Source organism: Oncorhynchus mykiss, chromosome 23, assembly GCF_057628025.1.
Source record: "Oncorhynchus mykiss isolate SJ-2025 chromosome 23, ASM5762802v1, whole genome shotgun sequence".
NCBI classification, from domain to species: Eukaryota; Metazoa; Chordata; class Actinopteri; order Salmoniformes; family Salmonidae; genus Oncorhynchus; species Oncorhynchus mykiss.
The window spans coordinates 37,006,064-37,018,984 of record NC_143044.1 but is presented as its reverse complement, the minus strand read 5'-3'; the positions used below and the strand labels follow the sequence as shown (position 1 = coordinate 37,018,984).

General features: G+C 43.6%; 2 protein-coding genes across 3 annotated transcripts; one reads left to right on the top strand and one right to left on the bottom strand.

Annotated features, from left to right (window-relative positions):
- Positions 1-22: 22 nt before the first annotated feature.
- On the bottom strand, positions 23-7,302 carry LOC110502841 (uncharacterized). 2 transcript variants are annotated; one of them, XM_021581172.3, is made up of 7 exons: positions 6,683-7,302; positions 6,085-6,287; positions 5,868-5,969; positions 3,491-3,586; positions 3,287-3,397; positions 3,053-3,176; positions 23-2,924 (listed from the first exon to the last, which is right to left on the bottom strand). In XM_021581172.3, the coding sequence occupies exons 1-7, from the start codon at positions 6,708-6,710 to the stop codon at positions 208-210; spliced, it is 3,381 nt and encodes a 1,126-aa protein (XP_021436847.2). In that variant the 5' UTR covers positions 6,711-7,302; the 3' UTR covers positions 23-207. The 2 variants fall into 2 exon arrangements, with proteins under 2 accessions (XP_021436847.2, XP_090073521.1); XM_090217395.1 differs by having other exon boundaries at positions 6,657-6,974.
- Positions 6,989-12,390, top strand: LOC110502842 (uncharacterized). The gene is made up of 7 exons (XM_021581173.3): positions 6,989-7,457; positions 8,515-8,717; positions 8,838-8,939; positions 9,098-9,193; positions 9,318-9,428; positions 9,530-9,653; positions 9,749-12,390. Exons 1-7 carry the CDS (start codon positions 7,430-7,432, stop codon positions 12,199-12,201), a joined length of 3,117 nt encoding a protein of 1,038 aa, XP_021436848.2. The 5' UTR covers positions 6,989-7,429; the 3' UTR covers positions 12,202-12,390.
- Positions 12,391-12,921: the final 531 nt, after the last annotated feature.

The window sequence follows — 12,921 nt, the reverse complement described above, 5'->3', positions numbered from 1 at the left end:
ACTGAATGAGAAGTGAGAGGTGTTGAGATGACTGTACTTTATTAATTGCAGAAATTAGTTAATCACTACAGCCATAGTAAAAAATGAAATGCAACATTATGCATGTTCAATTCAGGCAGTGTTATTTGCTACTGGCTACATAATAAGCTACATAAATTGCAGTTAATTTACAGTTGGATAACACAAGCATTTATAGAACATTGACTATTAAGCTGGGTGGCATTTGTCTTGATGAGTCCGCAAACGATCTCTACGATTGAAAGCTTTCCCGCAATCCATACATTGGTAGGGCTTCTCTCCCGTGTGAGTCTTCATGTGTCTGCTCAACTGATGGGAGGTGCCGAAGGACTTGTCACAGGTGAGACATGGATAAGGCTTCTCCCCGGTATGACTTCGTCGGTGTATGGTGAGATAATGGGCTTGAACAAAACCCTTCCCACAGTCCTTGCACTTGAATGGCCGCTCTCCAGTATGGTATCTCATGTGTATCCTCAGTTCAGATGCGGATTTGAAAACCCTTGTACACTCCTTATATGTGCAGGAATAAGGATTCTCCCCTGTGTGAATCAGCACGTGTCTTGCCAATGGGGCAGGGCTGTAGAATCCCTTACCACAGTAGGAACATGGGTAACGCACCCCTTTGTGGTAAACATTCTCATGCATTTTCATTTGACCTTTGTCCCTGAAGACTTTGTTACACTGGGAACAAGGGATGCGTTTCACCTGAGGAGTGTGAACACGATTCATGTGAGATTTCAGAATCCCCTTGGATTGGAAGGTCTTACCACACTCCCAGCAAAGGCATGGTTTCTCTCCCGTGTGATTTCTCTGGTGTGTCACAAGAGCAGTTTCAAAATGGAACTTCTTTGGACAGTGGGCGCACTTGTATGGGGGCTCCCCGCCAGTGTGAATCCTCTGGTGTCTGATGAGAGCTGCTAAATCAGCATAGCTTCTCTCACAGTAGGTGCAGCGGAACGGACCGCTGAACTGATGGTCATCGACGTAGTGTCTAGAGAGGTACCTTATCACATTGAAGCTCTTCTCACACATGGTGCATTGAACCGGTTTGTGCTCTACCTTGTGTATTGCAAGTGTTTCTTGGTCTGGGAACATCCTTCGGCAATAGGCACAGCGGAGCGGGTTGTGGATGCGCTTGTGTGCCGTCAGTGTGGATTTTAGCCCGAATTCCTTACCACATTCATTACACTTATGGACTTTCTTTTCCCCTAATTCAACAGGTTCACCCTTCTTCACCTTGCAGAACAGTCTCATGTGCCTCCTCAACACAAAGTCAAACTTGTACTTCGACCCACAACGAGGGCAAGCATGTGGGCGCTCATCTGAGTGAGATAGAATGTGATATCGCAGGTATCCCAATATAAATTTATGGCAAATAGGACACCTTGCACAGCGTTTGGATGATCCCATAGGTGCGCTGGGTTCTGGGGAAGAAGATTCGGTTGCATTGGTGGAGGACGACTCACTGTCCTTAGGCGTTTCCTCAATAGGAAAGACACATCTTTCAATATGTTTCTGGAAGCTTCTCAAGGTCTTGTAAATCTTCTTACAGGTGGGACATCGATAGGGCCAGTCACCAGTGTGAGTCACCATGTGTTTCCTCAAGACTGCAGGACGCTGAACGACCTTACCACACACCTTGCATGTTCTACGCTCCAGGGACCTTTTGGCCCTTGCGGATGACCCCTCCACGGAATGCATGTAAGTGAAGGCAGAATTCTGTTTGCTCAGAGTGGCAGAGAGTTGTAGGATTTCTGCTTCACATGTCACGCTCTGCTGGTGTGTACTGCCCGATGGCCCTGGGTCTGTTTGCCCCGTAGCTGGAAGACCACTGCTCTCTCCAAGCTCCCCTTGTTGACGACTCAGAAACAGACAAGCCTCTTCATGAGCCTTCACACTGTAATCGTGCTTGAAAGTCCTCTCACAGTTACTACATTGATGGATGCCTTTCTTCGGATGGGACTCCATGTGGATCTTCAGTTCGGAAGGGTTAGGGAAGACCTGTTCGCACACTCTGCACTTTTTGGGCTCGGTATGGATAATCTGATGCCGCTTCATGCTCGAGCTTGTGGCTAAAGTCTTCCCACAAACAGGACATGTCTTGCAGACAATGCGTTTTTGTTTTTTTTCATTTTGGGCTACTTTTTGTCCTGGTGGACGCGGTAAAATTTTCTTCAACATCAGACCCTTGTATTGCATTACTGATATGGACGGCTCACTTTCCTCAGGCGTTTCCTCAATAGGAAAGACACATTTTTCAGTATGTTCCTGGAAGCTTCCCAAGGTCTTGTAAATCTTCTTACAGGTGGGACATTGATAGGGCCAGTCACCAGTGTGAGTCACCATGTGTTTCCTCAAGACTGCAGGACGCTGGACGACCTTACCACACACCTTGCATGTCCTACGCTCCAGGGACCTTTTGGCTCTTCCAACCTTTGGACTGGATTTGGGGGTCTGTGTTACGTTAGCGATAACAACCCCTTGTAGGTCCACCGAGGTCTTTTGTATCATGGAGGACATGATTGCTTTAGACACGCCTATGCTTATCTTTTGTCCAGGTTTGACTGTGGTTCTGCATTTTTCATCATGGGTTTCCTCTTTCTTTTGGGGGTGCTTTTTGAGAAGTTTGAAAGGCTTCTCTATCCCATCTTCCCCTATAACCATCACTGTTTCATACTCCGCATCTCTCGCTCTCACTTGGTCAGCATCCTCTGCCTCCTCCTCACTAACAGAGGATCTTTTGTTTTTCTCACATTCCGCTGACCTGCTATCCATCCCCTCTTCTCTTTCTTTCACATCCATACTTTTTCCTTCTTTCTCCACCTCTGTTGCAATCACCACACGTTCCACGGGAGGAAGACAGAGAGCTGAGAGAATGCAGTCCCCATCGGTGGAAGATGGATGGTCTGTGAAAGAAGGAAAGGGAACCAAAACTCAACCCAGTAATGCTCAATAGACGTAATTTGCCATTGGGTGTGTCAAAACAAATCTACCATATAAAGCATGAAAATTATGGGTTCTGTGAGATGCCTACCATGGTTGTCCAGCGGGCCAAGGTCTCTGTGGTACTGAAGTAGGGTTTTCAGCTGCTGAGGGTGAGACACGGACTCAACACATTCCTCCAGAACAGAGGGAACATCGCCGAGCAGCGAGGAAGCCTGACAGATGAGGGTACAGAGTTAGAAAGAACATAGGTAGAATTGCCACAAAGCATAAGTGCCAAGCCCATGGTTCCTCTATATGATTTTAGTTTATTTCTTACTGGTACCTGTTGGAAGTTTGACATGGGAAGTAGCTTCTCAAGTCTTGAAAGAAATTGCCACATGAGATTCTGTATGGCTGCGTCATAACTGGGACCAAATTCTACAGGAAAAACATCCTAAAACAGAGTAATGAAATATGAGCTATGAAAACCTCTGAGGAGACTATTTAATTTGTGGAAATGACACACAGCTATTCCATACCCACTGACCTGGAAGAAATGTTCTCTCTCATCAGGGTCTTTTAGAAGGGTTTGAACCAGCCCCAGGAAGTTGGATTCAGATAATCCTACCTCTGCATCAGTTGCCTGAAACACAGAATATAATCATGTTGCCTTCATTAGGACATCTAGATGATATCTTGTCATTTAGGCTGCATATGTTTTTGCCATAACATATCATTGTTAGTGATGCACCGATATGACATTTTTGGCTGAAACCGATATCCAATATTTTCCTTGACAAAAGATTCGATACCGATAACCAATATTTTAATTTTAGCGTCCTTTTAAGCATTCTAGTACAGTTAACACACACACATGGATGCAGCGGTCTAAGGCACTGCATGCCAGGGAAGAGGCGTAACAACAGTCCCTGGTTCGAATCCAGGTTGTATCACATCCGGTCGTGATTGTGAGTCCCATAGTGCGGTGCACAATTGGCCCAGTGTCATCCGGGCAATCAGTGTAAATAAGAATTTCTTCTTAACTGACTTGCCTAGTTAAATAAAGGCGTATGTCCCCATTACCAGTAAAACATAATCAAAACCTATTTATTTCACTTACTTGCTGTGCTGTTTCGTTGTTCATTTGTTCAGTTGTTTCATTCTCAACCAGGATTTCTATGGAATGCCGTTTGAGTCTTTGCGTGTCAAGAAAGATACACGTCAAATAAGCTTGTTGACCAACCAGGACCTGAATATGCGTTCATTAATTTTTACACGTTGATTACACTATCCCTCGTATTTTATATGTCACAACGATTCATCGATAAGTATGCTATGATGCTGGTAAAGTTGTCTCGCACCTACAGTGCTGGTCACAAAAAAACCTATCTAGCTCATGGATGCAAACAATGTTCTTCCCCAAAAACAAAGCAAAACAACAATCTGTTTCAGTAGCTACAGTTAGCTTGCTAACTATATAGGTGTCATCTAAAATAATTTATAAGGCAGTTCTTATTTGATTAAAGGTAGTCGGACCCATCTATTTTATTTTCCCTTTATTTAACTAGGCAAGAACAAATTCTTATTTTCAATGACGGCCTAGGAACAGTGGGTTAACTGCCTGTTCAGGGGCAGAACGACAGATTTGTACCTTGTCAGCTCGGGGGTTTGAACTTGCAACCTACCGGTTACGAGTCCAACGCTCTAACCACTAGGCTACCCTGCCGCCCCATCTATGTGAAGCTAGCCACAATATGGATTAGCCACAATAGTGGACATTGCGGTTAGCCTTCATAATAAAACTATGGCATAATTCTACTATTTGTATTCATTTGCATCACTGTCAATTACATACTTTTATTTTGAAGGCAAACCGTAAATTCCACTATTGTGCCTAATTCTTATTGTGGCTAGCTTCACAACACGGTCCGGTTGAGCCTCACTAGCCAGATGAAGCTAGCTGGCTGCTTATAACATTAGCTTTGGGCAACAGGGTTAATCAATCAAATGTATTTATAAAGCCCTTCTTACATCAGCTGATGAAGTAGCTGGCTAGCTACTTATTTTCATGAATATTTATTTTCATGAACTAAAGTTCAATTTCAATAGGCTAACAACAAGTGGCAACCTCGCTAATACTTACTCACAAGGATTCCTAAAACTGCAGATTCTACTGGTCATTGTTTACAGGCTGGTTGTATTGATGCTAGCTAGGTACCAAGCTAAAGCTAACTACCCCAGAAGTTGCGGTCGAACAAATTATGCTTTATTACCCACGCGGTATTGTAAACACATCGTTTGTGGCTGGTGTTTGCTTGTTTGCAGAGCGTTTTGTACAGCTTTGACAGTGCTACTGTATCTTTGTTGACACGCAAAGACCAAAACGTGTTCCATAGTATGCATGTCGTGAAGCGAATATCAGTGAAGCTTATACTGCGTAACTCCGGTAGGGCAACATCTGAAAAATAGCGCACCATAGCGCAACATGACCAACGACAGAGAACAGTTGATTGTCAAGGGCAATGAATTCCATTATCTTGGCTCAATAGATTTCGTCTTTGAGTTGTCTCTCTGAAATGTTCTTACTCTTTCAAATGACTGCTCGACTTGTTGCCTGCTCGATCCACATAGCAGACATTGTGTGGGCTAGGTTAGGAATGCTGTGTTAAGCAAAATTTTACGTGCCGTTATTATGTCACGTACCTAAGTTATATAGATATGCACGGTAGCTTTGACATCGGTTTTTAACATCGCCATTAAACTAGACATTGTGTCGATACAGATGTTGGCATTTTTGGCTAATATCGTCCGATTCCAATATGCTCACCAATATATCGTGCATCCCTAATCAATGTCTTAACAAAAAATATGCCTATGACTGACTGATTTAAACAATAGCTGAGTATCTGCCCTAAGGAGCTCACCTGTGTCCCCCAGAGAGGTGTGAGGGTCTGTATCCTGTCTAGGTGTGGCTGAATGGTCTGGAGGTCTGTGATCGGCTTGGAGCGACACAACTCTAGGACCAGCTGAAACCAGAGCAAACATGTCAGGAGACTCATTTGAGACAAAGATGACTAAATATTATCATATGACATTGTTCCCCACATAATGATGAGCACTAGTTCCGTCTCTCCATCTCACCCGTGCTCGAAGACCCAGAATAAGTTGGGCCCTCTGTCTGAGGTTCAGAAGCTCTGGAACCATCTCTGTGACCATGGTAACAAATTCCTCCAGCATCCCATAATCCATCACGTGTCTCTGCTGGATTGTTTGCCAGATGGCTGCAGAGACCAGCCGCAGTGGTGGGACCATGAGGCGCAGAGAGGGGAGAGGAAGAGGGGGACCTGAAACACAGAAGTTGACTTAGTCGTTCACAAATCAATGTATAAGTACCTATTATTGCACATTACATCAAACTCTAGCAGGATGAACAAACTATAAAACACTAAAAGATGTGAGAACGATGAGCAACTATCAGTTCATGAATCAAATGTATTTTATAAAGGCCTTATTACATAAGCAGTTGTCACAAAGTGCTATACAGATACCCAGCCGACAACCCCAAACAGCAAGTAATGCAGTTGCAACTGACTGTGATAAATATGTTTTTTGTTTATGTTCTTCAACATTCGGTTTCAGGAAGTTAGCCACTTTGCTAGCTAGCTCGTCATGTAGCTGCTATACTGATTTCTTTATATCCACTGTCTAGCTACCTTTTTAGCTAAAAGTCCTGTTTTACCTTTCCCCCCATGGATGCGTCTTTCCATATTGAGTGTTCCTTGCCGTTACATCCGAAAACGGTAGGTGTGAAAATTATGTTAATAATAGCCACGTTTACTCGTAAGTTTGCACAAAAAAATGTTAGGTCGTTACGTTATCTTTTGTAACTCAATCAAAGATGGTGGCTCAATGGTCGTTAATGGTACCTATTTTACATCCGTGTGGAAGCTATATTGACATTGCAATGGTTCCGCACAAGCGCTAGAGCAAAACAAAAAAATAACTCGCTGCGCAGAACTTTTGAGCAGTGCGATCAATTCCATACGGAATAATTTTAGAGCGGGACTGCCGACAAGCGCTTCCGTTAAGAGCGCAATGACAAAGATGTTATATTATATTGACAAGATAGTTGAGCAACCACTCAATAATGGAAATAGTCCGATTCGTAACAACCTAACCTTTACGAAACTAATATTCGATCAAATAAGACGCACGTAGCAAATTAAATGTTCTTGTTGACCAAATTCAATACTCTAATTGACCTCCATACATAAAATCCTCACTTTGTGGTTCTATTTTCGTGGACAGATTTTTGGGCGGAGTAAACGCTCTCGCTTCGCCTCTTCCTCTCCGTCAATGAGCGCTTCCCGAGGCAAATCTTTGGCGCCTCACATTCACGAACTTTAAGACCGGAAATTAATTTGATTAACCATAAAGCAACACCACCGTTTTTGAGTATAGATGTGACTGGAGCGAATACCACACGATGAGCGGACACATTTCAGGAAAAAATGGTAAAATGCAGTAGAATTTGTGATCCAAACTTGTAACGCTACAGAGAAGCTAGCTATCTAACTTAGCTAACGTTAGCCAGTGAAGTTCACGTCCTTTTCTCTTTTACCCAATTATTTAACGCTAGCCAGTGAAGTTCACGTTCACTGTCCGGGTCGAATTGTATTTATTTTAGCCATATGTAGCTTTACCAAAGAACTCAAGCTAGCTAGTCATGTATTAGCTTAGCCACCACCATCCATTTGTACATTGTTCATCGCAGCGTAGAACGACTGCCCCTTCTCATTAATGCCACGAAGTTCAAGGCCAACCTCGGTAATGCAGGCTGTTGTTTCCAGAAAGCAGGGGACTGATTTAACACCCCGTGCCTAAATGTTTTACTACATTCTGGAGTACATGGAGATTCTAGAAGTAGCCTGCCCACACTTTTTGGGGATTTAAAGGTATACTTCGGTTTCTTGCTAATTAAGCTTTTTGTCGAATAAATAGCCTAATATTTATTGTGGAGTGGGAATACTCAATTCTTGTCAGAAAAAGAGAGACATGCCCTGCAATATGATTATGATTTAGGCCTACAAAATAAAAGTAAAATAAATGGCTCCTGAGTGGCGCAGCTGTCTAAGGCACTGCATCTCAGTGCAAGAGGTGTCACTACAGTCCCTGGTAAAAATCCAGGCTGTATCACATCCGGGCAAAAAAAAGGTGGTGGTTAGTGCCCCCATATCTAATTGATAAGCTGTTGTCAAAGCTGAAATGAGTATGACATCCGGGCATTATAAAGTATACTACATTTTGGAAATGTTAAACTTTGTTCTACTGTTTAGGATGCTTCCTAGAGTAGCTCAAAAAGCTCATGCAATGTTTCCAAAAACTGCTCCATGAAGCAAGATGGTGAAGAGCTAAAACGACACTACTTGATCTTGAAATGTGCAACACAGACTTCACATAGGAAACAATTGGGTGGCGTTATCGATGACTCAGTCTATGGTTCATCTGAATGGAATCAGTTGTAACAAAACTGGCATTGCTGTCCTCGTCAACCAAATTCTCTGTTTTCAGGTCCCCCTCTTCCTCTCCCCTCTCTGCGCCTCATGGTTCCACCTCTGCGGCTGGTCTCAGCAGCCATCTGGCAAACGGTCCAGCAGAGACAAGTGATGGATTATGGGATGCTGGAGGAGTTTGTTACCATGGTCACAGAGATGGTTCCAGAGCTTCTGAATCACAGTCAGAGGGCCCAACTTATTCTGGGTCTTCGAGCACGGGTGAGAAAGGGGGGGGGGGGGGGGGGGTGTAGTGTTAATCAAACCATTGGAAAGATGAGATGATCATATTTAGTATTATTGTACCCACTATGTCTCCTGACTGGTTTGCTCTGGTTTCAGCTGGTCCTGGAGTTGTGTTCCTCCAAGCCGATCACAGACCTCCAGACCATTCAGCCACACCTGGACAGGATACAGACCCTCACACCTCTCTGGGGGACACAGGTGAGCTCCTTAGGGCAGACTCGGCTAATTTCTTAACCAGTCAGTCTTAGAGATTTCTGATAAGACATTGATGCATTTTGGCAAAAACATATGCACCCTAAATGACAAGATATCATCTAGATGTCCTAATGAAGGCAACATGATTTTATGCGTTTCAGGCGACTGATGCAGAGGTAGGATTATCTGAATCCAACTTCCTGGGGCTGGTTCAAACCCTTCTAAAAGACCCTGATGAGAGAGAACATTTCTTCCAGGTCAGTCAGTATGTGGGTATGGAATAGCCATGGGTCATTCCCTCATGACTGCTGTGTATTTCAACAATTTAAATAATCTCTTCTGAGAGATTTTCATAGCTCATATTTCTTTACACTGTTTTAGGATGTTTTTCCTGTAGAATTTGGTCCCAGTTATGACGACGCTATCCAGAAACTCGTATGGCAATTTCTTTCGAGGCTTGAGAAGCTACTTCCCGTATCAACTTTCCAACAGGTACTAGTCCTCTAAGATCATAGAGGAACCATGGACTTGACATTTAGGCACTGTGGGAATTCTACCTATATTCCTTCTAACTCTGTATTTGTCATTGTCAGGCTTCCTCGCTGCTCAGCAATGTTCCCTCTGTTCTGGAGGAATGTGTCGAGTCTGTGTCTCACCCTCAAGAGTTGAAAACCCTGCTTCAGTACCACAGAGACCTCGGCCTGCTAGACAACAATGGTAGGCATCTTTCAGGACTCATGTAGATGTTAGATATTTTTTCAGTTGGGGACATTAACATTTATTCTTTATTTAACCATACTATCCTTTTCTAGATACTCTGTCTTCTACCGACGGGGACTGCATTCTCTCAGCTCTCTGTCTCCCTCCTGTAGAAAGGGTGGTGATTGCAACAGAACAGACAGAGTCAGAAACACCAGTATCATCCTTGAATGTCTTCATGGATACATTCACCAAAGAGTTGGAGGTGGACTCTGCAACACTGACAGAGTACACAGAGATGGAACCGGGGACAAGTATGGATGTAGTAGAAAGAGAGGAGAGCGTGGAATGTGAGAGAAAGGAAAATGAGGAGGATGATAATGCAGAGTTTGCTGACCCAGAGACTGAAGCGGTGGAACCAGTGTATGAAACTGTGACAGTTTTAGGGAAAGATGGGACGATGGAGCCTTTAGTCAAGAATAAGCTCAAAAGGCACAAAAGAGAGAGAATTGATGCCAGTGGCATGCCTCATGGAAAGAAACACAGAGAACCTAGCCCTGCACAAATGAAAAGCATAGACCTGTCTGATAGGATCATAACGTCCATGCTTCACAAGCCCTCAGTGGAGATACAAAGGATTAATACCACTAACCTAACATTGCCCTTAAGACCAGTGAGAAGAAACAGGGGGTGTAAGATGAAGAACTTGCTAGCAGGAGAACGGAAACAAACCAAAACTGAATTTTCAGAAGAGAAACGCAGTGTCTGCAAAAGAGTTAAAACACCCCAAAACCCCAATACATGCACAGTGTGTGGCCGTGTCTTATCCCGCTTTTCAGACATGAAAAAGCACATGCAAACCCATAACAACGGTCGCACCTATCAATGTCGCAATTGTCAGAAGACTTTCAAGCACTTGTACAATTTGCAAACTCACAGAAAGTCATGTCTGTTTGGTACTGGGCAAAAAGAGGAGGTTTGTTCTGGAGAGGGCAGTAGTGCTATGTTTACTACGTGTGAGACAGAATTCGCACAATCCTCCATAGACCGTAGAACATGCAAAGTGTGCGGCAAGATTGTGCATCGCATTGGATACTTAAGTACCCACATGAAGATTCACTCAGAGAATCGCCACTATTCTCTCGGAGAAGCGGAAACAGTCCAGAAACCGTCACCTGAAGGAGGGGACACAGAGCCGTCCAGTGGTCTTCCTCTTGAGGCAACACCTGAGGACAGTGACTCGTCCTTCACCAGCAGTACACACCAGGACCCGTCTTACGACCCAGAACCCAGCCAGACCAAAAGACCCAAGTGTTGCAGCACAACAAAGAAGCCTGACCGAAAAACTTTCCAAAAACATATTTGCCGTATTTGTGGTAAAAGCGTGACTGCTGGCGCCTTTGAGTATCACATGAGAACTCACTCAGGCGAGCGCCCTTTCTCCTGCCCTCATCCTCAGTGTGGGATGAAATTCATACACAGCGGAGGTTTGAGGGCCCATCTCAGACGTTATTGCAAGGTTCAGACAGTTGATGCTGCTGAGCTTGACAGCTTCGACATACGTTTTGAATGTGACAAATGTGAAAAGACATTCACTATCCAATCAAAACTAAGGAAACACAAACTTATCCACGGCCCGCTCTACTGCGCAGGATGCAGAAAGGTATTGCCTGACTTACAAACTTTAACCAGACACAAGCTCTGGCACCGGCCTGTTCAGTGCAGCATGTGTGAGGAGAGCTTCATGCTCACAAACCTCAGAACGCACTATCTGGATGTCCATAAGTTCAGCGGGCCGTTCGTCTGCACCCATTGTCCAAAAAGCTACAAGAAGTTCCATTCCCTCATCAAACACGAGATGGTTCATACTGGGAACCTCCCCTTACAGTGCTCCCAGTGTCCAAAAAGGTTCATCTACAATTATGACCTAGTCGAACACGAGAAAAGGCACTCTGACGACAGGCCTTGTCTCTGCTGGGAGTGTGGCAAGGCCTTTTATACCAACATTGACCTGAAACAACACATGCAGAATAGCCATGGTGAAAAATCCACAGAGTATCGCTTCCCGTGCCGCCATTGTGGGAAACCGTTCAGGCTTAGTAATTCCCGTGCGAACCACGAGAAGACTCAGCACGGTGGGGTGCGTTACCCGTGTACGTACTGTGGTAAGCAGTTTGTTTGTGCAGATTCGTTGAAAAGGCATGATCTGATTCACACGGGGGAGAGGCCTTTTAAATGCAATCATAAGAATTGTGATAAGGCTTTCAGGTCGAGAGCTGAACTGAAGATACACATGAGATACCATACTGGAGAACGGCCGTTCAAGTGCAACGTCTGTGGAAAGGGCTTTGTTCAAGCCAATTTTCTCACTACGCACTACAGGACTCATACAGGGGAGAAGCCTTATTCATGTTCCCTCTGTGACAAACGCTTTAACTACCATGACTCCCTGAAGAGACACATGTCTACACACTCAAACGAGAAGCCTTATAAGTGCCTGGATTGTGGAAAAGCTTTCGAACGTAAAACGTTGTTGAATGTACATCAACGATCATGTACATCATAGTATTGAAATGTACTTTTTTTTTTTTTGCATAATATAACAAGATGTGTACAGAGTTGATAAGATTGTGGCCTGACAAACAAAAAACTGGGAAATTATTTAACACGGTCAATCTGTAAATGTTCTTTTTCATATTACTGCAGTTATACTTTTCTTCCATAAGTGAAATTTTAATAAAAGTATAATACATCATTGGAGTTGTATGGTTTTGTGTATGTGTAGCCACACACTAGGAGCTCAGATGCAAAAATGTAATCTCTATTTTAATATATGAGAATTAACCAATGATATCAGGCCACACCCGGCCATGATTACAGACAACTGTGTGTGTCTTTTGAGACTATATAAACGAGTCACCCCGCAGTATTTGTCATTATACCCTGATGAAGACAGCTTGTCTGTCAACGTTGGACATTCCATTTTTGCGTCTGAGCTAGAGTGAGTGGCTCCTTTATTTTTCATGTGATAGCCAGCACCTCACCTAAATTGGTGTGTTTCTTTCGCCTCTAGATTTGTGTATGTGTAACCATGGTCCTTTAGTCACTTTCTTTGCCTCAACCTGGGCTACATTGCGCACAGTCTGGTCTATAAAAAATAATTTAGTATGCAAGTATTTTTACATTGTCTTGTGCTTAGAACGCAAAACAATTTAAAATTACTTGGAGAGTTTATTTTAACTATGAAAACACCATGACACAGAATTAGCTCATTGAACACATTCAT